At 40.8% G+C, this 25,914-nt stretch overlaps 1 protein-coding gene across 8 annotated transcripts in view; it reads right to left on the bottom strand.

Annotated features, from left to right (window-relative positions):
- The window catches only part of DYNC2H1 (dynein cytoplasmic 2 heavy chain 1), a 341,068-nt gene that overhangs the window by 46,447 nt on the left and 268,707 nt on the right, over positions 1 to 25,914 (bottom strand). For all 8 annotated transcript variants that reach the window (XR_012028538.1, XM_072821767.1, XM_072821765.1 and 5 more), the window contains one exon: positions 22,565 to 22,654. Coding sequence is in view for 7 of the 8 variants with exons in the window: in XM_072821767.1 (XP_072677868.1) it covers positions 22,565 to 22,654 (90 nt within the window). In the remaining variant the exon portion in view is untranslated. The remainder of the gene's footprint in view (positions 1 to 22,564; positions 22,655 to 25,914) is intronic.

Below are 25,914 nucleotides of genomic sequence, written 5' to 3'. Positions count from 1 at the left end.
CGTTTCTCTCAAGGTAGGAAGACGAAAAAAAAAAAATAAAGAAATAAAAAAGCATCCAAGGGGGAGGGGCCCCACAAGGAGCCGGCTAAGGCCAAGCAGCAAGTTCACCCAGGACAGGAAAGTCCAGGCCCGGGGAAGCAGGAGCTTCACCAATCATCCCAGACTGAAAGGCACTCACAGGGAACTCGGGCAGGATCCCAGGAGGGGCGGCGATGCCCTCAGGATCCCAGGGGCACTAAGAGAGGACCTGTGCCCCTGGGGAGAGCATGCCACACACCACGGCCAAGCTCCCTAAAGGGCTGCAGCACGCGCCCAGCGGGGCCCTGGAGCACTTCAGGCGGCGGCTCCAGCGGCAGCTCCATGCAGAAGCGGCTGCACTGACCCGGGAGCGCGATTCCAGCAGTGCAGGCCCTGGAGCACCTGGTGCTGGGGGACACAGCCCAGGATCCGGTGCTCCCCCCAGGACAGACGAAGGCCAGGAGGATACAGGACAGCAAGGACACTCCTGCCGGGTGGCCCCAAGCTTTGCAGATCTGCCCCCCCCGCCCCCGGAGCATCCAGGCCCCTGAGGACTGGGAGCTGCGGTAGTTACTGCAGGAGCTGACTCCAGGGCTGGAGAGCTGGCACAGCCACTGTTATTGTTTCTCCTGGGGCCTTACAGGATAAACAACCCCCACTGAGCCTCACAGTGGCCTCACAGATTAAGAGGATAAACAACTCCCACTGAGCCGAGCACCTGGCAGGGGGCTGAGCAGCTCCCCCAGGTGCACACATCTGAGAATCAGCACAGCAGGCCCCTCCATCAGAAGACCAGCTAGAAGGACAGAAAAAAAGCAAGTTATTGACCAAGCAGCACTGGAAAGTTCCAGGGGAAGTGGAGGGATTTACAGTATATAGAGTCAGAGAATACTCCCCCTTGTTTTTGTTTTCTGTTTGCTTCCCCCACCCCCCTTTTTTTCTTTTCTTCTTTTTTTTCTTTTTTCTCTTCATTTTTCTCCTTTTTACAGTACAGAGTGTTTTTGGACACTCTGCACTGAGCAAAATAACTAGAGGGAAAAACTCACCTCAAAAGAAAGAATCAGAAACAGTCCTCTCTCACACAGAGTTACAAAATCTGGATTACAATTCAATGTCAGAAAGCCAATTCAGAAGCACTATTATAAAGCTACGGGTAACTCTAGAAAAAAAGCATAAAGGATTCAAGAGACTTCATGACTGCAGAATTTAGATCTAATCAGGCAAAAATTAAAAATCAATTAAATGAGATGCAATACAAACTAGAGGTCCTAACAACGAGGGTTAACAAGGTAGAAGAATGAGTGAGTGACATAGAAGAAAAGTTGATGGTAAGGAAGGAAACTGAGGAAAAAAGAGAAAAACAAAAGACCATGAGGAAAGGTTAAGGGAAATAAATGACAGCCTCAGAAGGAAAAATCTGTTTAATTGGAGTTCCCAAGGGTGCCAAAAGGGACGGAGGTCCAGTATATGTATTTGAACAAATCATAGCTAAGAACTTTCCTAACTTGGGAAGGGAAACAGGCATTCAGATCCAGGAAATAAAGAGATCCCCACCCCCCTAAAATCAATAAAAACTGCTCAACACCTCGACCTTTAATAGTGAAACTTGCAAATTCCAAAGATAAAGAGATGATCCCTAAAGTAGCAAGAGACAAGAAATCCCTAACCTTTATGGGGAGAAGTATTAGGTTAACAGCAGACCTTTCCACAGAGACCTGGCAGGCCAGAAAGGGCTGGTAGGACATATTCAGGGTCCTAAATGAGAAGAAACATGCACCCAAGAATACTCTATCCAGCAACACTCGCATTGAGACTAGAAAGAGAGATAAAGAGCTTCCAAGATAGGCAGAATCTGAAAGAATATGTGACCGCCAAGCCGGCTCTGTAAGAAATACTAAGGAGGCCTCTGTAATAGAAAGAGGAAGTCCAAGGGCACAATCCACAAAAACAGGGACTCAATAGGTATCATGATGACACTAAATTCATATCTTTCAATAGTAATTCTGAACGTGAATAGGCCTAATGACCCCATCAAAAGGCGCAGGGTTTCAGACTGGATAAAAAAGCAAGACCCACCTATTTTCTGTCTACAAGAGACTCATTTTAGACCTAAGGACACCTACAGCATAAAAATAAAAGATTGGAGAACCATTTACCATTCAAAGGTCGTCAAAAGAAAGCAGGGGTAGCCATCCTCATATCAGATAAATTAAAGTTTATCCCAAAGACTGTAGTAAGAGATGAAGAGGGACATATATCATACATAAAGGATTTATCCAACAAAAGGACCTATCAATCATCAATATTTATGTCCTGAATGTGGGAGCTGCCAAGTATAACAATCAATTAATAACCAAAGTTAAGACATACTTAGATAAACTTATACTTGGTGACTTGAATGTAGCGCTTTCTACAATCGACAGATCTTCTAAGCACAACATCTCCAAAGAAGCAAGGGCTGTAAATGATCGTCCTCTGCATATTTTCAGATCATAATGCTTTGAAATTAGACCTAAATCACAAGAAGTAGTTTGCAAGGATTTCAAACACGTGGAAGTTAAGGACCACCCTGCTAAAAGATGAAAGGGTCAATTAGGAAATTAGAGAAGAATTAAAAAGATTCATGGAAACTAATGAGAATGAAGATACAACCATTCAAAATCTTTGGGATAGAGCAAAAGCAGTCCGGAGGGGGAAATACATCGCAATACAAGCATCCATCCAAAAACTGGAAAGAACTCAAATACAAAAGCTAACCTTGCACCTAAAGGAGCTAGAGAAAAAACAGCAAATAGATCCTACACTCAGCAGAAGAAGACAGTTAATAAAGATTCGAGCAGAACTCAATGATATAGACACCAGAAGAACTATGGAACAGATTAACAAAACCAGGAGTTGGTTCTTTGAAAGAATTAATAAGATAGATAAACCATTATCCAGCCTTATTAAAAAGAAGAGAGAGAAGACTCAAATTAATAAAATCATGAATGAGAAAGGAGAGATCACCACTAATACCAAGGAAATACAAATGATCTTAAAACTTATTATGACGCATTTCTGGAAAACCACAAACTACCAAAACTGGAACTGGAAGAAATAGAAAACCTGAATAGGCCAATAACCAGGGAGGAAACTGAAGCAGTCATCAAAAACCTCCCAACACATAAAAGTCCAGGGCCAGATGGCTTCCCTGAGGAATTTTATCAAACGTTTAAAGAAGAAACCATACCTATTCTACTAAAGCTGTTTGGAAAGATAGAAAGGGATGGAATACGTCCAAACTCGTTCTATGAGGCCAGCATCACCTTAATTCCAAAACCAGACAAAGACCCCACCAAAAAGGAGAATTATAGACCTATCTCCCTGATGAACATGGATGCAAAAATTCTCAACAAGATACTAGCCAATAGGATACAACAATACATTAAGAAAATTATTCACCAAGTGGGATTTATCCCTGGGATGCAAGGCTGGTTCAACACTCGCAAAGCAATCAATATGATTGATCATATCAGCAAGAGAAAAAACAAGCACCATATGATCCTCTCAATACATGCAGAGAAAGCATTTGATAAAATACAGCATCCATTCCTGATCAAAACTCTTCAGAGTGTAGGGATAGAGGGAACATTCCTCAGCATCTTAAAAGCCATCTACGAAAAGCCCACAGCATATATCATTCTCAATGGCGAAACACTGGGAGCCTTTCCCTTAAGATCAGGAACAAGACACGGATGTCTACTCTCACCACTGCTATTCAACATAGTACTAGAAGTTCTAGCCTCAGCAACCAGGCAACAAAAAGAAATAAATGTCATTCAAATTGGCAAAGAAGAAGTCAAACTCTCCCTCTATGCAGATGACATGATACAGTACATAGAAAACCCCGAAAGACTCCACCCCAAGATTGCTAGAACCCAGGCAGCAATTCAGCAGTGTAGCAGGATACAAAATCAATGCCCATAAGTCAGTGGCATTTCTATACACTAACAATGAGACTGAAGAAAGAGAAATTAAGGAGTCAATCCCATTCCCATTTACAATTGAACCCAAAAGCATAAGATACCTAGGAATAAACCTAAAGAAAGAGGTAAAGTATCTATACCCTAAAAACTACAGAACACTTCTGAAAGAAATTGAGGAAGACACAACGAGATGTAAAAACATTCCATGCTCATGGATTAGAAGAATTAATAGTGTGAAAATGTCAATGCTACCCAGGGCAATTTACACATTTAATGCAATCCCTATCAAAATACCATTGACGTTCTTCAAAGAGTTGGACAAATAATCTTAAGATTTGTGGGGAATCAGAAAGACCCCAAATAGCTAGGGGAATTTTAAAAAAGAAAACCATAGCTGGGCGCATCACAATGCCAGATTTCAGGTTGTACTACAAAGCTGTGGTCAAAAGGACAGTGTGGTACTGGCACAAAAACAGACACATAGATCAATGGAACAGAATAGAGAACCCAGAAGTGGACCCTCAACTTCATGGTGAACTAATATTCGACAAAGCAGGAAACACTATCCATTGGAAGAAAGACAGTCTCTTCAATAAATGGTGCTGGGAAAATTGGATATCCACATGCAGAAGAATGAAACTAGACCACTCTCTTTCACCAGACACAAAGATAAACTCAAAATGGATAAAAGATCTAAATGTGAGACAAGATTCCATCAAAATCCTAGAGGAGAACACAGGCAACACCCTTTTTGAACTCAGCCACACTAAGTTCTTGCAAGATACATCCACGAACGCAAAAGAAACAAAAGCAAAAATGAATTATTGGGACTTCATCAAGATAAGAAGCTTTTGCACAGCAAAGGATACAGTCAGCAAAACTAAAAGACAACCTACAGAATGGGAGAAGATATTTGCAAATGACCTATCAGATAAAGGGCTAGTTTCCAAGATCTATAAAGAACTTATTAAACTCAACACCAAAGAAACAAATAATCCAATCATGAAATGGGCAAAAGACATGAACAGAAATCTCACAGAGGAAGACATAGACATGGCCAACAAGCACATGCTTGTTGCTCCGTATCACCGCATCTGAAAATGCTCCGTATCACTGGCCATCAGGGAAATACAAATCAAAACCACAATGAGATACCACCTCACACCAGTGAGAATGGGGAAAATTAACAAGCCAGGGTACAACAAATGTGGGAGAGGATGTGGAGAAAGGGGAACCCTCTTGCACTGTTGGTAGGAATTTGAACTGGTACAGCCATTCTGGAAAACTGTGTGAAATCTGAATCTAATGAGAGGATCATATGGTTCTTGGTTTTTCTCTTGCTGATATGATGAATCACATTGATTGTTTTACGAGTGTTGAACCAGCCTTGTGTCCCAGGTATAAATCCCACTTGGTCATGGTGAATAATTTTCTTAATGTACTGTTGGATCCTATTGGCTAGTATCTTGTTGAGAATTTTTGCATCCATGTTCATCAGGGACATAGGTCTATAATTCTCCTTTTTGGTGGGGTCTTTGTCTGGTTTTGGAATTAAGGTGATGCTGGCCTCATGGAACGAATTTGGAAGTACTCCATCTCTTTCTATCTTTCCAAACAGCTTTGAGAATAGGTATGATTTCTTCTTTAAATGTTTGATAGAATTCCCCAGGGAAGCCATCTGGCCCTGGACTTTTGTGTTTTGGGAGGTTTTTGATGACTGCTTCAATTTCCTCCCTGGTTATTGGCCTGTTCAGGTTTTCTATTTCTTCCTGTTCCAGTTTTGGTAGTTTGTGGCTTTCCAGAAATGTGTCCATTTCTTCTAGATTGCCTTATTTATTGGCGTATAGCGGTTCATAATATGTTTTTAAAATCGCTTGTATTTCCTTGGTATTAGTGGTGATCTCTCCTTTCTCATTCATGATTTTATTAATTTGAGTCTTCTCTCCCTTCTTTTTAATGAGGCTGGATGATGGTTTATCTATCTTATTAATTCTTTCAAAGAACCAACTCCTGGTTCTGTTGATCAGTTCCACAGTTCTTCTGGTCTCAATTTCATTGAGTTCTGCTCGAATCTTTATTAACTCTCTTCTTCTGCTGGGTGTAGTATCTATTTGCTGTTTTTTCTCTAGCTCCTTTAGGTGCAAGGTTAGCTTTTGTATTTGAGTTCTTTCCAGTTTTTGAATGGATGCTTGTATTGCGATGTATTTCCCCCTCTGGGCTGCTTTTGCTCTATCCCAAAGATTTTGAACGGTTGTATCTTCATTCTCATTAGTTTCCATGAATCTTTTTACTTCTTCATTAATTTCCGGGTTGACCCTTTCATCTTTTAGCAGGATGGTCCTTAACCTCCACGTGTTTGAGGTCCTTCCAAACTTCTTGTTGTGATTTAGATCTAATTTCAAAGCATTATGGTCTGAGAATATGCAGGGGACAATCCCAATCTTTTGGTATTGGTTCAGACCCGATTTGTGACCCAACATGTGGTCTATTCTGGAGAAAGTTCCATGTACACTTGAGAAGAATGTGTATTCAGTTGAGTTTGGATGTAAAGTTCTGTAGATATCTGTGAAATCCATCTGGTCCAGTGTATCATTTAAAGCTCAGGTTTCTTTGAAGATGTTGTGCTTAGAAGACCTATCGAGTATAGAAAGAGCTAGATTGAAGTCACCAAGTATAAGTGTATTATTATCTAAGTATTTCTTCACTTTGGTTATTAATTGATTGATATCTTTGGCAGCTCCCACATTCGGGGCAAATTTTAGTTTATCTGATATAAGGATGGCTACCCCTGCTTTCTTTTGAGGACCATTGGAATGGTAAATGGTTCTCCAACCTTTATTTTCAGGCTGTAGGTGTCCTTCTGTCTAAAATGAGTCTCTTGGAGACAGAAAATAGATGGGTCCTGCTTTTTTATCCAGTCTGAAACCCTGCGCCTTTTGATGGGGCCATTTAGCCCGTTCACGTTCATAGTTACTATTGACAGATATGAGTTTAGTGTCATCATGGTATCTATTCAGTCCTTGTTTTTGTGGACTGTTCCACTGAACTTCTTCTTAAAGGGGAATTTTAAGAGGCCCCCTTAAAATTTCTTTCGGAGTTGGTTTGGAGGTCACATATTCTTTCAGTTCCTGACTGTCTTGGAAGCTCTTTATCTCTCCTTCCATTTTGAATGAGAGCCTTGCTGGATAAAGGATTCTTGGTTGCATGTTCTTCTCATTTAGGACCCTGAATATATCCTGCCAGCCCTTTCTGGCCTGCCAGGTCTCTGTGGAGAGGTCTGCTGTTACCCTAGTATTCCTCCCCATAAAAGTCAGGGATTTCTTGTCTCTTGCTGCTTTAAGGATCTTCTCTTTATCTTTGGAATTTGCAAGCTTCACTATTAAATGTTGAGGTGTTGAACGGTTTTTATTAATTTTAGGGGGGGAATCTCTCTATTTCCTGGATCTGAATGCCTGTTTCCCTTCCCAGATTAGGAAAGTTTTCAGGTAGGATTTGTTCAAATACATATTCTGGCCCTCTGTCCCTTTTGGCGCCCTCAGGAACCCCAATTAAACGTAGGTTTTTCTTCCTCAGGCTGTCGTTTATTTCCCTTAATCTGTCTTCATGGTCTTTTAACTGTCTGTCTCTTTTTTCCTCAGTTTCCCTCTTTGCCGTCAATTTGTCTTCTATGTCACTCACCCGTTCTTCCACCTCGTTAACCCTCGTCGTTGGGACTTCTAGTTTGGATTGCATCTCATTCAATTGATTTTTAATTTCTGCCTGATTGGATCTAAGTTCTGCAGTCATGAAGTCTCTTGAGTCCTTTATGCTTTTTTCTAGAGCCACCAGTAGCTGTATAATAGTGCTTCTGAATTGGCTTTCTGACATTGAATTGTAATCCAGATTTTGTAACTCTGTGGGAGAGAGGACTGTTTCTGATTCTTTCTCTTGAAGTGAGGTTTTCCTTCTAGTGATTTTGCTCAGTGCAGAATGGCCAAAAACAAGTTGTATTGGGAAAAGGAGAAGGAAAGAGGAAAGAAGGAAAGAAAAGAGAAAAAGAAAAAAGAAAAAAGGAAGAAAAAAAGGAAAAAAAAGAGAAGAAAAAGAGAAAGAAGAAGAAAGAAAGGAAAAAAAAGGGGGTGGGGGAAGCAAACCAAAAAGCAAAAAAAAAACAAAAACAAAAAAAAAAAACAAAAAAAAAAAACAAAAAAACAAAAAACAAACAAAAACCACAGGGGAGTATCTTCTGATTCTGTATGCTTTAAGTCCGTTGACTTCCTCTGGAACTTGTCCGTCTAGCTGGTCTTCTGGGGGAGGGGCCTGTTGTGCTGATTTTCAGGTGTGAGCACTTGGGGGAGCTGCTCTGCCCCCTGCCTGGTGCAGGGCTCAGTCGGGGTTGTTTACCCCGTGAGGCCCCAGGAGGAACAGCCCCAGTGGCGGGGCCAGCTCTGGAGCCCTGGAGTCAGCCTCCGCAGTAACTCCAGAGCTCTCGGTCTGCAGGGCCTGGAGGCTCTGGGCGAGGCCGCTGATCTGCTCAGCTCGGGGCAGGAGTGTCCTTGCTGTCCTGGGCCCTCCCGGCCTCTGCCTGTCCCGGGGGGAGGCCGGATCCTGGGCTGTGTCCCGGCGCCCTGTGCTCCCGGGGCCTGCGCTGTTGGATTCGCGCTCCTGGCCGCACAGCCCTCTCCGCGGAGCCACAGCCCGAGCCCCTCAGAGCTTCTCCCGGGTCCCGCGTGCGCTGCAGCCCTTAGGGAGCTCTGCGGACTCTCCCAGGTGTGCAGTTGCTCTTAGTGTCCCTGGAAGCCTGAGGGCATCCCTGGCCCTCCTGGGGTCCTGCTCCAACTCCCTGCGAGCCCCTTTCCGCCAGGAAGATTGGTGCAGCTCCTGCTTCTCCGGGCCGGGGCTCTCCTGTCCTGGGGACGCTCGCCCCGGCCTTAGCCCGGCTCCTCGCGGGGCCCCTCCCCCTTGGATGCCTTTTGTTTATTTCTTTTTCCCCGTCTTCCTACCTTGGTAGAAGCGCGAACTCTTCTCACTGTAGCATTCCAGCTATTCTCTCTTTAAATCTCAGGCCGAATTCGTAGATTTTCAGGATAATTTGAAGCTTATCTAGGTAATTTGGTGGGGACAGCTGACTTGGGGACCCTACTCTTCCACCATCTTGCCCCTCCTCTCACCCCAATGTTTATAGCAGCAATGTCCACAATAGCCACATTGTGGAAAGAGCCTCGGTGTCCACTGAAAGATGAATGGATAAAGAAGATGTGGTATATGTGTGTATGTGTGTATATATATATACATATATATATATACACATACACATAGACATACACACACACACACACACACACACACACACACACACACACACAATGGAACTCAGCCATTAGAAACGACAAATACCCACCATTTTGACATGGATGGAACTGGAGGGTATTATGCTGAGTGAAATAAGTCAATCAGAGAAGAAGAAACATTATATGGTCTCATTCATTTTGGGAATATAAAAAATAAGTGAAAGGTACTAAAGGGGAAAGGAAAGAAAATGAGTGGGAAATATCAGAGAGGGAGACAGAACAGGAGAGACTCCTAACTCTGGGAAACGAACAAGGGGTGGTGGAAAGGGAGGTGGGCTGGGGGTGGGGGTGACTGGGTGACAGGCACTGAGGGGGGCACTTGATGGGATGAGCACTGGGTGTTATGCTATATTTTGGAAAATTGAACTCCAATAAAAAATATATATATAACTTAATCCAAAAAAAAGAAACAGGTTAAGAAATGGGCAGAGAACTCGAATAGACTTTTTATCTCCAAAGAAGATGTGCACACACATGAAGAGATGCTCAGTATCACTAATCATTGGGGAAATGGAAGTCAAAACCATGATGAGATCCCACTTCATACCTGTCAGGATGGCTAACATCAAAAAGACAAAAAGTTAGAAGTACTAGTGAGAATATGGAGAAAATAAAACCCTCGTGCACTGTTGGTGGGAATGCAAACTGGTACAACCACTATGGAAAATAGTATAGAGATTCTTCAATAAATTAAAAATAGAAATACCATAAGATCCACCAACTCCATCTCTGGATATTTACTCAAGTAAAATGAAAATACCAATTTGAAGAGATATATTTATCCCTATGTTCATTGCTGCACTATTTATAGTGGCCATGATACCAAAGCAGCCTAAGTATCCTTCAATACATGAATGGATAAAGAAGATTTAGTATATATACAATGACTTATGACTCAGCCAATAAAAAACAACAAAATCTTGCCATTTGCAGACCAATGGTGGACCTAGATGGTATTATGGTAAATAAGTCAGACAGACAAAGACATATACAACACAATCTTACTTCTATGTGAAATCTAAAATACAAAACAAACAAACAAAACAGATATAGGAAAGAAATTTCTGAGGAGATTATGGAGGATGGGCAACACAGGTAAAGATGTTTAAGAGATATACTCTTAGAGTTATAATTAACTCATGGGTGTGTATTTTACAGCTCAGGGAATATCAATAATATTGCAATGACTTTGTATGGTGACAATAAATGGTGTTGGGGAAAAATAGTTTAGTATTTGAGAAAAAAAGTTAACTCTTTAACTCATATTCTAAACTAAAATTATGCCCCAAAGCATTCAGAGTACAATATTATTCTACAGATTAATGGGAAAGAAAAGAAAATAATCTTTAGATGGTAAAGAAGATTGCATCTGATTATAGAATGAGTTTTTTTAAAGGAAAAAATATAAGTTATAGCATATAAAATTTTGTATATATAAAAATATAATAAAAGTAAAAAACACAAACTAAACTTGGAAATATATTTTCCACATATATGAAAATAATAACATTAACAGAATTGTAGACTGTTTATCTACTTTTTGAAACATGAAAGATAAGACCCTCCTTATGTAAATTTCAACACTTTAGGATGTTTTTAGTCCAACAGAATAGCAGAATATGAAATGATAATCTCAAGTTTTGGTAGTGTTAAATATGTGGAAAACTTTGGTAGGAGTGTATACTGACACAGTATTTCTATAAAGCAACTTGATGAAATGTGCCAAATCTTTAAAAATATTCAAGCCATTTTATTCAGTGATTCCTTTTCTCAGAATGTCAATTAAAAAAAACAATAAAGAGATTATTATACATGGCTTGCTAATTTAAAATTATTTAGAATATTAAATTATAAGGATAATAAACATAACTGAAGTTAGATAATTAAATTATGGTAAATAAATACAATAAAAAATTATATAACAATAAAAACAGGTATTTGAAAAAAACTTAATGACATTAAAAATATTCATGACCTAACATAGTTACCAGAATGTAAAAATATATACATAATATGAACCTAATTGTGTAAAAACATTATTTGAATCTGTAAAAATATTGAAGAAAACCTACGAAAATATATTAGGTTGGGTCTCACCTACAGCCTATAAACAAATATCTAACATGTAATAGCAATTAACATAAAATGCATTAACAAGCTGATGCCATTTTACTTTGTTTTGATGTACTGTTTTCTTGGAAAAAGTGTTTAAGGCAAATAAATATTTTAGGCAATCACAAGAATATACAACAGGGAAAGACAGTCTTTTCAATAAATGGTTCTAGGGAAACTGGCCAGCTACATATAAAAGAATAAAACTGGAACACTTTCTAAAACTATATACAAAAATAAACTCAAAATGGATTAAAGATCTAAATGTGAGACCTGACACAATAAAACTCCTAGCAGAGAACAAAGGTAGCAATTTCTCTGACATCACCATAGCAACATTTTTCTAGATATGTCTTCTGAGGTAAGGAAAATAAACTATAGAACTGCATCAAAATAAAAAGGTTTACACAGCAAAGGAAAACATCAACAAAACAAAAAGGCAACCTACTGACTGGTAAACAATATTTGCAAATGATATACCTGATAAGGGGCTGATACATAAATAACTTATACAATTCAACAAAAAATGAATAATCCAATTTACAAATGGTCAGAAGATGTGAATACGCATTTTTCCAAAGAATACCTACAGATGGCCAAGAGACACATGAAAAGGTGCTCAACATCAGTTATCATCAGGGAAATGCAAATAAAAACTACAGTAAGATCCTACCTCATACCTGTCAGAATGGGTAAAATCAAAATGGCCAAAGTGTTGGCAAGGATGAAGAGAAAAAGGAACCCTTGTGCACTGTTGGTGGGAATGCAAATTGGTGCAGTCACTGTGAAAGACAGTGTGGAGGTTCCCCAGAAAATAAAAAATAGAAATAACCACATGATCCAGAGGCACCTGGGTGGCTCAGTTGGTCAAACATCCGACTCTTGATTTTGGCTCAGGTCATAATCCTAGGGTTGTAGGAGTGAACCCCGAGTAGGGCTCCTTGCTAAGCGTGGAGCCTCCTTAAGATTTTCCCTCCTCCTCTGCACCCCCTCTTGCAGGAGAAAGAAAGAAGAAAGAAGAAAGAAGAAAGAAGAAAGAAGAAAGAAGAAAGAAGAAAGAAGAAAAAGAAAAAGAAAAAAAAAGAAAAAGAAAGAAAAAGAAAAAGAAAAGGAAAGGAGAAAAGAAAGGAAAAGAAATGAAAGAGGAAGGAAAAGAAAGAGGAAGGAAAAGAAAAAGGAAGGAAAAGAAAGGAAAGGAAAAGAAAAAAGAAAGACAATATAATCCAGTAACTCCACTACTGGGTATTTACCCAAAGAAAATGAAAACACTATTTTGAAAAGATACATACACCCCAGTGTTTACTGCAGCATTATTTACGGTAGCCAAGACTGGGAGCAACCTAAGTGTCCTCTGATAAATGAATGGATAAGGAAGATAGATACATACACAATGGGATATCACACAGCCACAAAGAGGAGGAGAATGTGTCATTTGAGACAGCATGGATGGACCTAGAGGGTATTATGCTAAATGAAATAGGTCAGAATGAGAAAGTCAAATACCATAGGATTCTGCTCAGAAGTCAAATCTAAAGAAAACAAACACATGAATAAACAAGCAAAATGCAGAATCAGACCTACAAATACATAAAACTGATGGATGCCAGAGGATAGGGGTAGAGGTTAAGTAAAATAGGCGAAGGGGAGAGGAAGGTCAGGCTTCCAGTTATGGAGTGAGTAGGTCATGGGAGCAAAAGGCACAGCTTAAGGAACACAGTCCATCATATTGTAATAAGGATGCAGGACAGGCAGTGTCATGCTATTGGGGATACAGCATAATATATAAGCTTGTCAAATCACTACATAGCCAGAGAGAATACTTTGTGTGGCTTCAATTCTTGTAGATTACTCAGAGTTGATCTGTCTATAATCTGCCTTGGTAAATATAAAAGACTGTATATTCCACTGTTGCTGGATATAATACCATTACCATTCCACAGATAGTAATTAAATATTATTCAAGTCTTTGATAATCTAACTTATTCTTTGCCTACTTATTCAATTACTGAGAGGGATTTTTTGAAATCTCCAACTTTTATTAAGGATTTACCTATTTCCCCTTGCAGTTTTATCAGTTTTTGTTGCATGTATTTTGAAACTCTATTACAAGTGGAATACTTAGCATTGTTATGTTCTTTTGACAATTCAATGATTATATTATTATAAAACAAGCTTCATTATCTCCTGTTATATTATTTGCTGTAAAAGTTGTTCTACCTGATATTAAGATAGCTACATGTTTTTGTTGCTGTTTTGGGTTTTTTTTTTTTGTTTTGTTTTTTGATTAGCGTTAGCATGGTATAGCTTTTCCATCATTTTACTTTTTTTTTTTCCATTGTTTTACTTTCGATCTTTTTGTGTTTTTACATATAAAGGGCAATGCCTTGATATCTTATAGCCAACATATTTGAATTTTACTCCATCCAATCTGACAATATTTTGTTAATTACTTTGAAACTATGTATGTTTGTAAAACTGCTACTTAATAATGTACTATTTAGGGAAAAAATGAGCTTGTAAGTTGCCATATCCTGTAGGAGAAAATTTTAGGGTTCCAGGCTGACCAAAATAGAATAAGTAAAACTACAGCTTCAATTTGTTTTTAATTTTTTTAAAGATTTTATTTATTTACTTGAGAGTGAACATACCTATGCATGCAGAGGGGGAGGGTGGTAGGTAGACAGAGAGGGAGAGACAATCCTAAGCAGGCTCCACACCCAGTACAGAGCTGGACATGGGGCTCAATCCCCCCACCCTGAGATCATGACCTGAGAGAAAATCAAGAGGCAGATGCTCAACTGACAGAGCCACCCAGGAGCCCCTTCAATTTGTTTTTAGATGAAATGCGAAAGCAGTGTTTTAAGTGAAAGATCAGAAAATTTATTTTGTACCTTAATCATGCTTTCGTAAGATTATTTTTAATGACAAATATTCTAGTCATATGTGATAATAATGACCATAAATAATTTCTAAACATAATAATTACCACACATGAGGAACATTTGATAAACATAAAATTTAGTGTGACTTCATTTATGAATAATGCTCCTGGCTCACTGATTATGTGGTTGAAATCAAGGCAATCGTTATTCTTTAGATGGATGAATTGAGGGTAAAGACTGGATAAAATAGTTCTCTGCTGATAACAAAATGTCATTGTTGGGCCTCCGTGAACAGTTAAATCAAATATTTTTGATACATGCATTAAAAATAATGAAATTTAAAGAAGATACTGTGAAGCTCGCAGCAACCTCAAAGAGAAAGCCTGTGGGCCCTCCATGCAGGTGCCCAGGTGTAGTCTCAGGACTCGATAAACATGCTCCAGCTACCCTCACTTTGTTTTTCTATCCTGTAAGGAAGCAAAGCCCATTCATCTCTCGGATTCTGCATGTGTTGGTTCCTCTGCCCAGAGTTTTCTCTCTGGTATATTCACATTTGCTAGAAGAGGCAGCTGGCCCACAGAGCTGGGGGCAGGCAGAGGCCTGAGGCCTGGAAAGGAGACCCACTGCACATGTAGCCACAGGGCCTGGCCTTCTGGAAGCATGTGCAGGGCTGCTGGGCTGGCCTGATCTCATTATAACACCATTTGCATGGCTGTGTCCCAGTCCCTTCACCCCCTCCCCCAGCAGATACTCCCAGAGGATGAGATGGGAACAAGGCTTCAGGGAGGAAGCCAGGGTGGGTGCTGAAGGGAGTGACAATGAGCACTGCGGGGAGGGGAGACCTTGGAGACCTCCACACGCACCCTGGGCACAGGCAGCTCCCCTCTGTGTGTGGTGCTAGGTAAACACCTGTGCTACTGCAGTTCCCTTCAGTCTCAGGCCTGGACGGTTCTAGGAGAGGACGGCCCGGCGGTCAGGGTTCACTGCCCAGGGAACAGGTGGGGAGGGGGAGTGTTCAGGTCCACTATCCCCTGCTGCAGGGGGTGGGTAGGGGGGTTGGTCAGGGTCCACCGCCCTGGATACACGCACTGCTCCCACCCAGCACAGGGCTGTGGGGCACAGACCACAGCCAGTGGTGTCTCCTTGGTGCCCAACCATCAGGGCTCACAGCAGAGGCCTGCCCTGGGGGGAGGAGGCTGTGTGCACCCATGGAGCCACAACAACAGATCATCCTTGCCTGCACCTGCTTGGAGGGCACCTGCCCAGAGGGCACCTGTGGGGATCTGCTGCTGCCTCCAGAGGCCTGAACATTCTCTGCATGCTCCCTGCTTACTATGCCACCCCAGCTGCTGCCAAAATTGGTATGCATGTGATAAAAGCAAGATGCAGATGAAAATTCAGGGAAGATTTTGTTATCTCAAAAGCCAATTACGTTGCTATATTGTCACATTTCTAGAGCCAAGATTTATCTTCTGTGAGCAGAACAAATAGCATGGTTTATGGGCTTGCTTCCATAAACTGCACATCATCACAGACCACTTAGTATTCCGAATGTGCAGGACAGCGGGCCACAGGCACAATTATTAGCTGATAGTATTGAGAAATTACTGTCCCTGTACAAAATTTAACTCCTAAAATCTTGTAATACTACTGCTGTACAATAGCTCCACTTTACTGGCTACTATTCTGGTTATGTACTCTAAGTTTGTCCTGTGATACTGACAACACAGTTTAAAGTTTGGCTGTATGTTAATCTTAAATCTCAGGATTTTGGCCAAGATGTATTTTTTCATGAAATTGTATTATTAATCTATTTACTTATTATCTGTTTCCTTCACTAAATGGAGAGATTCCTATTGAGAGGAATTCATGATTTCTTCATTACTGTGTATTTCCAGCACTTATAATAGTGGGGGCACAAAACAGAAGCTCCTTGAAGAATGAATGAGGAATACATATGAATTAAAAAGATCCATAAGATACCTCTTTTGGCTGAGTATAGTATATAAAATAGGGATACAGAGGTTTTAGGCCTCATATAGACTGCTTTTCAATTTTATGTCTTCCTGTGAATAATTTTACTGTGTCTACTATGTGTAAAACACTGCACTGAGGACTGTGAGACTTACTAAAAGGACTTAGGAAAATAAAGACTTTTCTTTACTAGGAATGCAAAGTACTGTAGAACCTTCCAGAATAGAGTAAGATACCTTGGAAAGTAAATGAAAATTAAAAAGACAATTTCAATAATATTACTTCTAACGTTTAAGATCTCAAGAGAAAACAGGTCTTCAAATGTTAGATCATAGAGTAAAAACGTAGACTATTCAATCTATTGGGCAGATTTATTTTTTCTTTAGATTTTATTTATTTATTCATGAGAGACACAGAGAGAGAGAGGCAGAGACATAGGCAGAGGGAGAAGCAGGCTCCATGCAAGGACCCTGATGTGGGACTCGTTCCCAGGACCCCAGAATCATGACCTGAGCCAAAGGCAGACGCTCCAGCATCCCTGGGAAGATTTAGATAGAAATTAAATCTCCTAAGTATGTCACAGATGCTACAGAATACACATTGGGAGGTAAATCACAATGATTAGGAAACATGAAAGATAATTATTTCAGTTTGCTTGAGAACAACCCTAAAAGTGATGGAATCATAAATTTATTCATCAGATACTGTGCAAGCCACTGTTCTACATGCTTGGACAGAGCAGTAAACAGAGAAAAATCTCTGTCCTTATGAAGCCTCCATTTAGTGAGGAATGTAAAGTAAATTAATTCAGTGAAATCTGTAGACTACTACCTGGGGATATAGGCTCTGGAGAAAAAGGAGGACAGGAGGAGGACTGCAACCTTAAACAGCATGGCCAAGGAAGGCCCCGCTGAGATGACATTGCAGCAAATGCCTGAAAGACAGGAGATGATTCCTGTGCAGGAATCTGGAGGGCAGCACCCTGGGCATAGGAAAGAGCAAGAATAAAGCCCCTGGGTGGTGAGTCTGTTTGCTGAACAGCCAGGAGGCTAGAGTGGCTGGAGCAGACCAAGTGAGGGGGCAAGAAAATGGGGAAGGCACAGAGGTGATCAGCCTGACCTTCACCTGTTACTCCAGATGAGATAAGAGATCATGAGAGTTTTTCCAATAGAGGAGTGGTATAATCTGACCAATGCTTGAACCGGAGTATTCAGACTGCTTGGTTAAGAACCACAAGAGGACCAAGGCAGCAGCAGTACTAGTTAGGTGGTGGCTGCATTAATGACACCAGTCAAGGGAGTAGCAGGTGAAATGGTGTTTCTGGATGTGTTCTGAATGTAGAAGCAGGATCATGTTTCTGGTAGGATGGGTGCACACGAGGAGAGGTAAGGAGTTAACAGTGATCCCAAGACTTTCAGCCTCTGTCTCAGGAAGGATGGAGCTGTCATTGACTTTTATGGGAATGATCGTATGGATAGAGGCCAACATAAGATGTTTCGGGGAGAGTGACAATCTTTTTTAAATGTTACTGATAGTTTATGGAATGATCAAAAACTGGAATTTTTAAAAAGATTTATTTATTTATTCATGAAAGCCACAGACTCAGAGAGAGAGAGAGAGAGACAGACAGAGAGACAGACACAGGCAGAAGGAGAAGCAGGCTCCTCGCAGGGAGCCTGATGCAGAACTCGATCCCTGATCCCAGGATCATTACCTGAACCGAAGGCAGGTGCCCAACTGCTGAGCCACCCAGGCATCCCCAAAACTGGCATGTTATTTAAGAAAGGGGACTTTAGTTAAAATCTCTCATTTACCATGTAATTTCTATAAACTGTTTAACTCTTGAAACTGGGGTTTTATTTTTCCCATCTTTAAAGATGGAAATAATACTCATCTCATGTGTTGTAAATATTACTAGATTTCATGTAAAGCACATACATGTCTTGTTTTCAGAATAAGCTCAGTTCTTATAAATGTTTGTTTTCTCTTTCCATCCTTCATTAGATCATTTAAAAAGTCTGAATATATAAAGTGGTGCACTGAGAAAAGTGATCTGAAGCTAGATTTAGGTAAATTGTACATTTTACAGCTAAGGAAATGACAGAAGCTATTTAGATAAACCCAGAAAGGGTGTCCTGAGACACACTCCTAGATCCAGAAATGCCAGTCTGAGTCCTTAGAGAACAGTCAAGGTCAAAGAGGGAAGAGAAGGAGCTAGAGGCTCACAGATTTTTTTCAGTGAAGAATCTGTCTAGTAACAAATTAAAGAAGCAATATGCGTGGCTAAGGTAACAAGAAGCATTGTAGCAAGACACGCTAGAAACTGTGCCTGAATATTCATCCAAACAAAAGATATAAACAGCCTCTAAAGAGACTCTCAGGAAGACACAAGAGGGAGGGAAGCGTAGGGAGTGATACCTAGATGAGGGAGAAATCTGCTTTCGGCACTGCTGGCGGGAAGGATTGGAAAGAACCCAATGCAATAGCACCTGCTGATAGAAGGAACACACTGGCAATCTAACACAGTGCCCACTTAGGCCTCATCCAGAATGAATTCAGGCCACGGCAGGAGGATCAGAGTGGAGGCAGGAGGTGGCGCTGAATGATTCTAGGTTGCACTGTCTATTTTCTCTGGTAGTTTAGTTGTTTAGATAGGTAGTTGTTTGGGGGACACCTGAGTGGCTCAGTTGGTTGAATGACTGACTCTGGTTTCAACTCAGGTCATGATCAGGCCATGGGATGGGGCCCCATGTCGGGCTACCATCAAAGACTGCTTCAGGGGATCCCTGGGTGGCGCAGCGGTTTGGCACCTGCCTTTGGCCCAGGGCACGATCCTGGAGACCCGGGATCGAATCCCACATCGGGCTCCCGGTGCATGGAGCCTGCTTCTCCCTCTGCCTGTGTCTCAGCTTCTCTCTCTCTCTCTCTCTCTGTGACTATCATAAAATAAAAAAAAATAAAAAAAAAAAAAGACTGCTTCAGATTCTTTCTTCCTCTCCGTCTGCCCCCTCCCTTGCACACTGTCTTTCCCTCAAATAAATAAATAATCTTTAAAAAAACAGTTATTTTTTTAAAGATATTATTTATTTATTCATGAGATACACACAGAGAGAGGCAGAGTCATAGGCAGAGAGAAGCAGGCTCCATGCAGGGGAAGCCTGATGTGGGACTAGAATCACACCCTGAGCTCAAGCAGACACTCAGCCGCTGAGCCACCCAGGCATCCCAAAAAATAGTTTAGATTGGTGTTGCTTATTTAGTTATCTTTACTTCCTGAAAACCCTTAAGGAGAAGTTTATATAACATGCTAACTGGTATTTATTAATTCCAGATATTGCTTAGATCTCCCCAGACTTCCAAGTTGCTAGAAGTTGATACAAGATTCTAACATAAGTAGGAAGGGTGGCAAATATGGTGGTATATATCAGCCAATAGTTTCAGTTAGGCCAAAAAAAAAAAAAAAAAAAAAATTTCTCGGTGGAGTTCACGCAGTCACTATAAATTTTAAAACAAGAGACACAGAACCTAAGCAGGAACTCATTCCTAACAACATAAGCATGAAAGCCTGCCACTGACACATGGCAATCCAAGTTTGGTCGGCAGTAACCTTCTGTGACCCAGCAGACTAAGACTCACCTTGCAAGCTTAACCTCCAAAATAATCTCATTTCCCTTCCTCACATTCTGTGATGGGTCGCCAAGGATCAAATATAATTCTTCAATAAAGTCTCGTGATTTGGTCCTGCCTGCCTCCCATGTCATCTCTGAACCCCTCTCCTCCTTGCTGGGTCCTCGTTGTGCTGTGCTTGGGGCCTCAGCTTCCTGGTCCCCCGGTGGGGTAGGGACTCCTACTGTTTGCCCCGAGGTACCCACTTCCTTTATGGCTTGCACAGTTGTTTATTCTGTTGTCTATCCTTTCTGAGAAACTGTAAGGATCGTTCCTTGGAACACAGTATATGCCTATTCTGTTTACCATTCCACACTGAGCAACCTCAGAAAAGTGTTGGGCACCAAGGCAGAACTGTTAAATGCGACAGTGCACAAATGTAAGACTTGTAAACCATGAGGCAGGAACTGCATCAGTTGTAACCACTGTGACTCCAATGCTTCACTCAGAGCCGCCTTCAAGTAGCTGCTGGACAGCACCATGACTGAGTGAATCAATCACTCCAGGAACACTTCCCCTAGCCCAGCCAGGCCCCCAGGATTTGCATAACATCTCTGTAATGAACTGTAGAGGACACCCTCAGCAGCATGTTCTGTTCTCTCTGATGGTATGCCTCAGAATGAAATGCTCTAGGATGTTAAAGTATGGATGGCACTGAGCTCAAGCTGCTGAACTCACTCTCAGCATCATCACACCTTTTCAAAAAACTTGAAACTCCCATCGTCACACAGGATCACAGCAATACTGCTACGTGCTCGCCCCTTCCTTCCCCACCTGTGTGGCTACAGCATTCCTCCACATTCATATGCTGCTCCTGACTCTTACCTGGGACACACAGAAGACACCTGTGAAAACCCAATAGCTGAAAAGTGAATCCCAAACACTAAACGTTACCTTAGAAAGGTACATCACTGTACACTTATAACAACGAAAAAAATTAAAACAGGAAAACAAATAACTGAAAAGAACATATTCCTCAGGGGTGGTAAAAATGATAAAACTATTGTATATTAGAAGGACAGAAGTCCTTCTTCTCTGCCCTCTCTATCCTCCTCCCTCCATCTTCTGTCATTTGCTGATTATATCCTGGCACATGCACAGCAGAAAAACAGTCCTTGACTGGTTCTTCTCTACCTGCTGATTTTAATGTCATTTTCAGATCCAGTAATATTTTTCCTAAAATAATCCCACAATCCAGAGATTAGTTATAAGAAGCCAGACAAACATTCAGACAAGTCTTGGCCCCTTTATAGGGTTCTCATTTGTAGACTGGCACGGATCTCATTTGTAGACTGGCACAGAAGACTACAAAGGGAGAGAGAGATGAAGACAGAGGAGTAAGGGAAGGACCCCTGGAGGAAGTGTCTACAGAGCTCAGAACACATGAAGTCAAGTGCATATCTAAAGACATACCTTCACCACAAGATCAACTTCTTTCATATTAGAACAAAGATAATGAGGGAGGTTGAGACAAATATGGGTGGGAGACAAGAGTCAGACTTCTCAAAGGGTCACGTTTCATAGCCTGAATTTTCTCTATAAAATAAAATGGGAGGTTTTCAGCTAGGGGAAAGGAGGTGATGACAGAACGGCTTTCAGCAAAGGAACGAACAGTTGAAACAGCCATGGTGGCACACAAGGCAGTGCCAGGCCCCTTCCCATGCTGAACCCTCAGTATGTGGTGCCACTAGCTGAGCTCAGCAACTTGTGTATGGACCCAAGTTCAACCGTCTTTAGGAAGGATATAGTATGATGGAAAGTGAGTTAGGATAATGAAGATTCTGGAAAGAGAATGGTTAATGTTATGTGTCATGGATTCCAGGGTGAGTTAGGCAGGTTCAGGAAAGAGACAGACTGGGACAATTCTAAGCAGGAAGAGTCTAGAAAGTCTAATAACCCCATGAAAAAATTGGGAACGAAACATGCTTATGGTCAAAGAATGATATGTACGCTCCAGGGGTTCAGAGGCAGAGCAGTGATGAGTGATGACAAGGCTGAAGCTGTGGGCAGGCAGGTCCTCTGCTGAAACGAGCATGGATGGAGAGGGGTTGGTCTAGAAAGACTCCTAGGATTGCAATGATTGTGATAAAGAAGGCTGTTTGTGAGGTAGGTGCAATTGGCAGAGGGAGAGGGGAGTGAAACCACAGGAGTAGAGGTACGATGTGTGCACTGACTAACCAGTACCATTTGCTAATCCTCCAAAAAAAAAAATCACTATCATTCCTTATTCCATTCACTTTTCCTGCAAGTTACCTGGCTGGATCATTCTGAAAAAAGGTGATTTGTAAAAAGAAAAGATAGAAAAAAGGAGTTCCCCATGGGGAGGAGGACATGCTCTAAAGTCAATTGGTCACAGTTATGAATCACTATCAGTTACCAGATGACCACATATATTACAGGTGTATTCTTCTCTGAATTCTCAAAAGTTATGAAGTGCCACAGTGAGAAAAAAGTATTTTAAAAGAATGCTCTATCAACACTGATGACACAGAGAATGAATACATGATACTTTATGTACAATAGCATTTACACGGAATGCCAGCAAAGAAGCCATCTCAATATGCATGTCTATACCACTAGAGTCATACACGCCCACCACTAAATGATTTACTCTTACCTGGATGGCAAGGGCACGAGCTACGAGACCTCTGAGGTATTGTACGGGATCTTCTGGGCCTTCCCACTTGCTCTGCCATGCAAGAGGACACTGCAAGTTAAAAAGGAGCCAAATTAAGTTTACATATATAATATTTATACAAGAGACCTTTTAACATTAATGTGATGGGGAAAACATTTTGGCATAATCCACCTTATGTGTATCATGACGTTTATTTCTTTAAGATATGTATGTTTTTCTTTGATCACAATAGAAATGACAGAATGAATTAATCTGTTTCTCTAAAAGGAGATTTTTTTTTTTAATAATTTGGCTATTATGGGTAATGCTGCTATAAACATCAGGTGCATGTATCCCTTCAAATCAGTATTTCTGTATCCTTTAGGTAAATACCTAGTAGTGCAGTTGCTGGGTTGTGGGGTAGTTCTAAATGTCCACTGACTGAAGAACATACAGTATATATACATGATAGAATACTACTCAGGCATCAAAAAGAATGAAATCTTGCCATTTGCAAGGAGGTGAACAGAGCTAGATAGAGTGTACTATGCTAAAGGGAAATAGGTAAGTCAGAGACAAATACCAAATGATCTCACTCAGGCGGGATTTAAGAAAAACAGATGAACACAGGGGAAGGAGGGAAAAAAAGAAGAAAACAAAGCATAAGAGACTCAATGATAAGGAACAAACTAGTATTGCTGGAGGGAGGTGGGTGGGGAGTGGGCTATATGCGGGATGGGCATGGAGAGGCACTGGGTGTTGTGTGTAGGTGATGAATCACTAAATTCTACACCTGAAACCAGATTTACCATATATGTTAACTAAAATTTAAAATGAAACTTGAAATTTAAAAAAATAAGATTTTTTAAAATAAAAAATTTTGAAACAATAAACAAATATAAACTGGTATATACAAAGTAGCAAACCATGCTTTCTTAAAACAATACTTAGTACATAAAGAAATCAAATTAAATTTGATGAATTCATTTTATAAGTGGTAATTTTTTTTTAAACTATTGGCTCCTACAGAATTTCTTCAAACTCTACATAGAGAAGTATAATGGATTTTCATCCCCAAACCATGTATAATAAAAAGAGAAGAAATTTTTAAAAACTTACTCTAAATTAAGTAAATAAAACTATTCTAAAATAGTTATTTTAAATATCTGACCTTCTATTAACTGATATTCTCTATTAATACGTACTTCTTTATTGCACAATATTCTATAAGTTCATCCTCATACTATACCTTCTCTGTTGAGAGTTTGATGGATTTTCCATATTATATAAATATCCAAACTTCTAAAGTATAGTAAAATAGGGAGAAAACATCAATTTCATACCCCCAAACACTGATTATATAGCTGAGAAATGATGGTGTAGAATATATCAACAAGGCATGGAAAACAAAAATTGTAAGATAATGGAAATTTAGAGTGTATAAGCACCTTAGAAAACATCTGGTTCAATCATTTAGATGCATAAAGTAAACCTTCTTAGGAATATGACAGAAAAGTGCCAGAGCAGTGCTTTGAACTAAGACAGGGGTGGTGATTTTAACACATGAGCCCAGAGTCTCCAACGCTTTTCCTGCTGAGACCAGAAGTGTGTGCTTGTCTTCGTAAAGAAGGGTCCTGTGAATACAGTAGCAGTGATGCTGTACCAGTTTCTAGCACCAGGCCATAAGAAATCTGTTGATTGTATTTCCTGTCTTTTGAGACTTTTGATCTTGGAACCCATCTACCATATTTTGAAGCCCAATTTTTGGAGAGGCCTATGTGCAGATGGATGGAGGCTTCTAGCTCTCAGCTAACATTAACTTGCTAGCCTAGCCATGTGAACAAGCTTTCTCCACCAAACCCTACCTACATTTAAGGCTTCTAAACTTAAAATAAATGAGTTTTTTTAGACAACATTTTAATCCAGTATGTTTTGGTGGAATTTGATATATGGCAAGATGACTGATGCAGAGTTTGGTATCTTCCCATTGAGAGATGAGGTCCATGTCCCTTGTACTTGAGTAAGAGGTTGGTGACAACTAGAATAGAATCAAGCATAAGTGATGCTGTATCAGATTCAGTTTTCAGGTCTAGGAATAACAAATTAGCAGCTTTCATTTTCAGTTTCTTGGGTGGTTTACTCTCAGAACCAAGATCTAATGTTGTAAGGAAGTGAAGTAGCCTGTATAGAGAGACTGACTGGAGGTGTCTGCACAAGGACCAACCATCTGTCCTGCTGAGCTCCCAGCCAACAATCAGCACAAACCTGCCACCCAAACTGCAAGTAGATCCTCCAGCTCCAAACTGAGCCCACTCAGCTGGTGTCACATGGAGCAGACACAGGTCTGCCCCACCAGTCCACCCAAAATTCCTTATTCATGAGCTAAATGAATAATGTTTCTTGTTTTCAGCCATTAATTTCAGGGTAGTTTACTATGTAGCAATAAATAAGTGATATATCAGGTTTTCACATTCTCAGTGTTATGCTGTCCTGTCTTAGAAAGAGAGCTTCTTTTCACAGTGTTTCGTACAATGTTATGTTACTGTATAGGGAACCTCCCTGCCACTTGGTATTCATGCCCTCATGAAGTCTCCTCACCTTGAGTTAGAACTGGTTTTGGTGACTTGATTCTAATGAAAGAATATACTAAGAATGATGGGATGCCACTTTCTGTGGCTTCTGCTGGCTTGCCCTCTCACTCTCCCTTCCCTGTGCTAGCTCTAAGGGAAAGTGTCATGCTGAGAGTTTCTGGATGAAGATGCCTGTGGAGCAAGGAACTGACATCATCATCAACAGTCCATAGGGACCAGAGGCCTACAGATGGCCAGGCTGTTAGTGCCCTTAGACGCTGTGATGATGGTGGCCCCAGACCCCAGACAACACCTGACCATAGGGTGCAGGAGACCTGAGCCTATATAGCTGAAATCATACCACGATTCTGGACATACAGAAACAGTGACACCATGAATTCTATTGTTTTGTTCCTTGAAGCTTTCAGGCAATTTACTGTGTAGCAATAGGTAACTGATGGTTACCAATATCAGTGTCAGTAGAAAACAGCCATTCCATTGATGTTAAAGCCCTTACTGTTCACCAGTTCAGCAGTTACTGTGCACAAGGCTGATTCTCAGGATATCCACAGGAGAAGCGGGGATACTGAAACTTTCTCATGAAAAGAAGAGCTGGTGGGCACCACCTCCCTCCTCCACAGAGCAGCCCACATACTCTGACACCAGTGGGAATAAGAACACTCTCCACCTATGTTGCTAATGTCATTGCACCTCCCCATGTGCTCCCCAGGGAATCTGCATCACAAGCCTCATTGTGTGCAAGCTGCACTGAGGGGGGCC

The sequence above is a fragment of the Canis lupus genome, chromosome 3, assembly GCF_048164855.1.
Source record: "Canis lupus baileyi chromosome 3, mCanLup2.hap1, whole genome shotgun sequence".
Lineage (NCBI taxonomy): Eukaryota > Metazoa > Chordata > Mammalia > Carnivora > Canidae > Canis > Canis lupus.
This window is presented reverse-complemented; position numbering and strand designations above follow the sequence as displayed.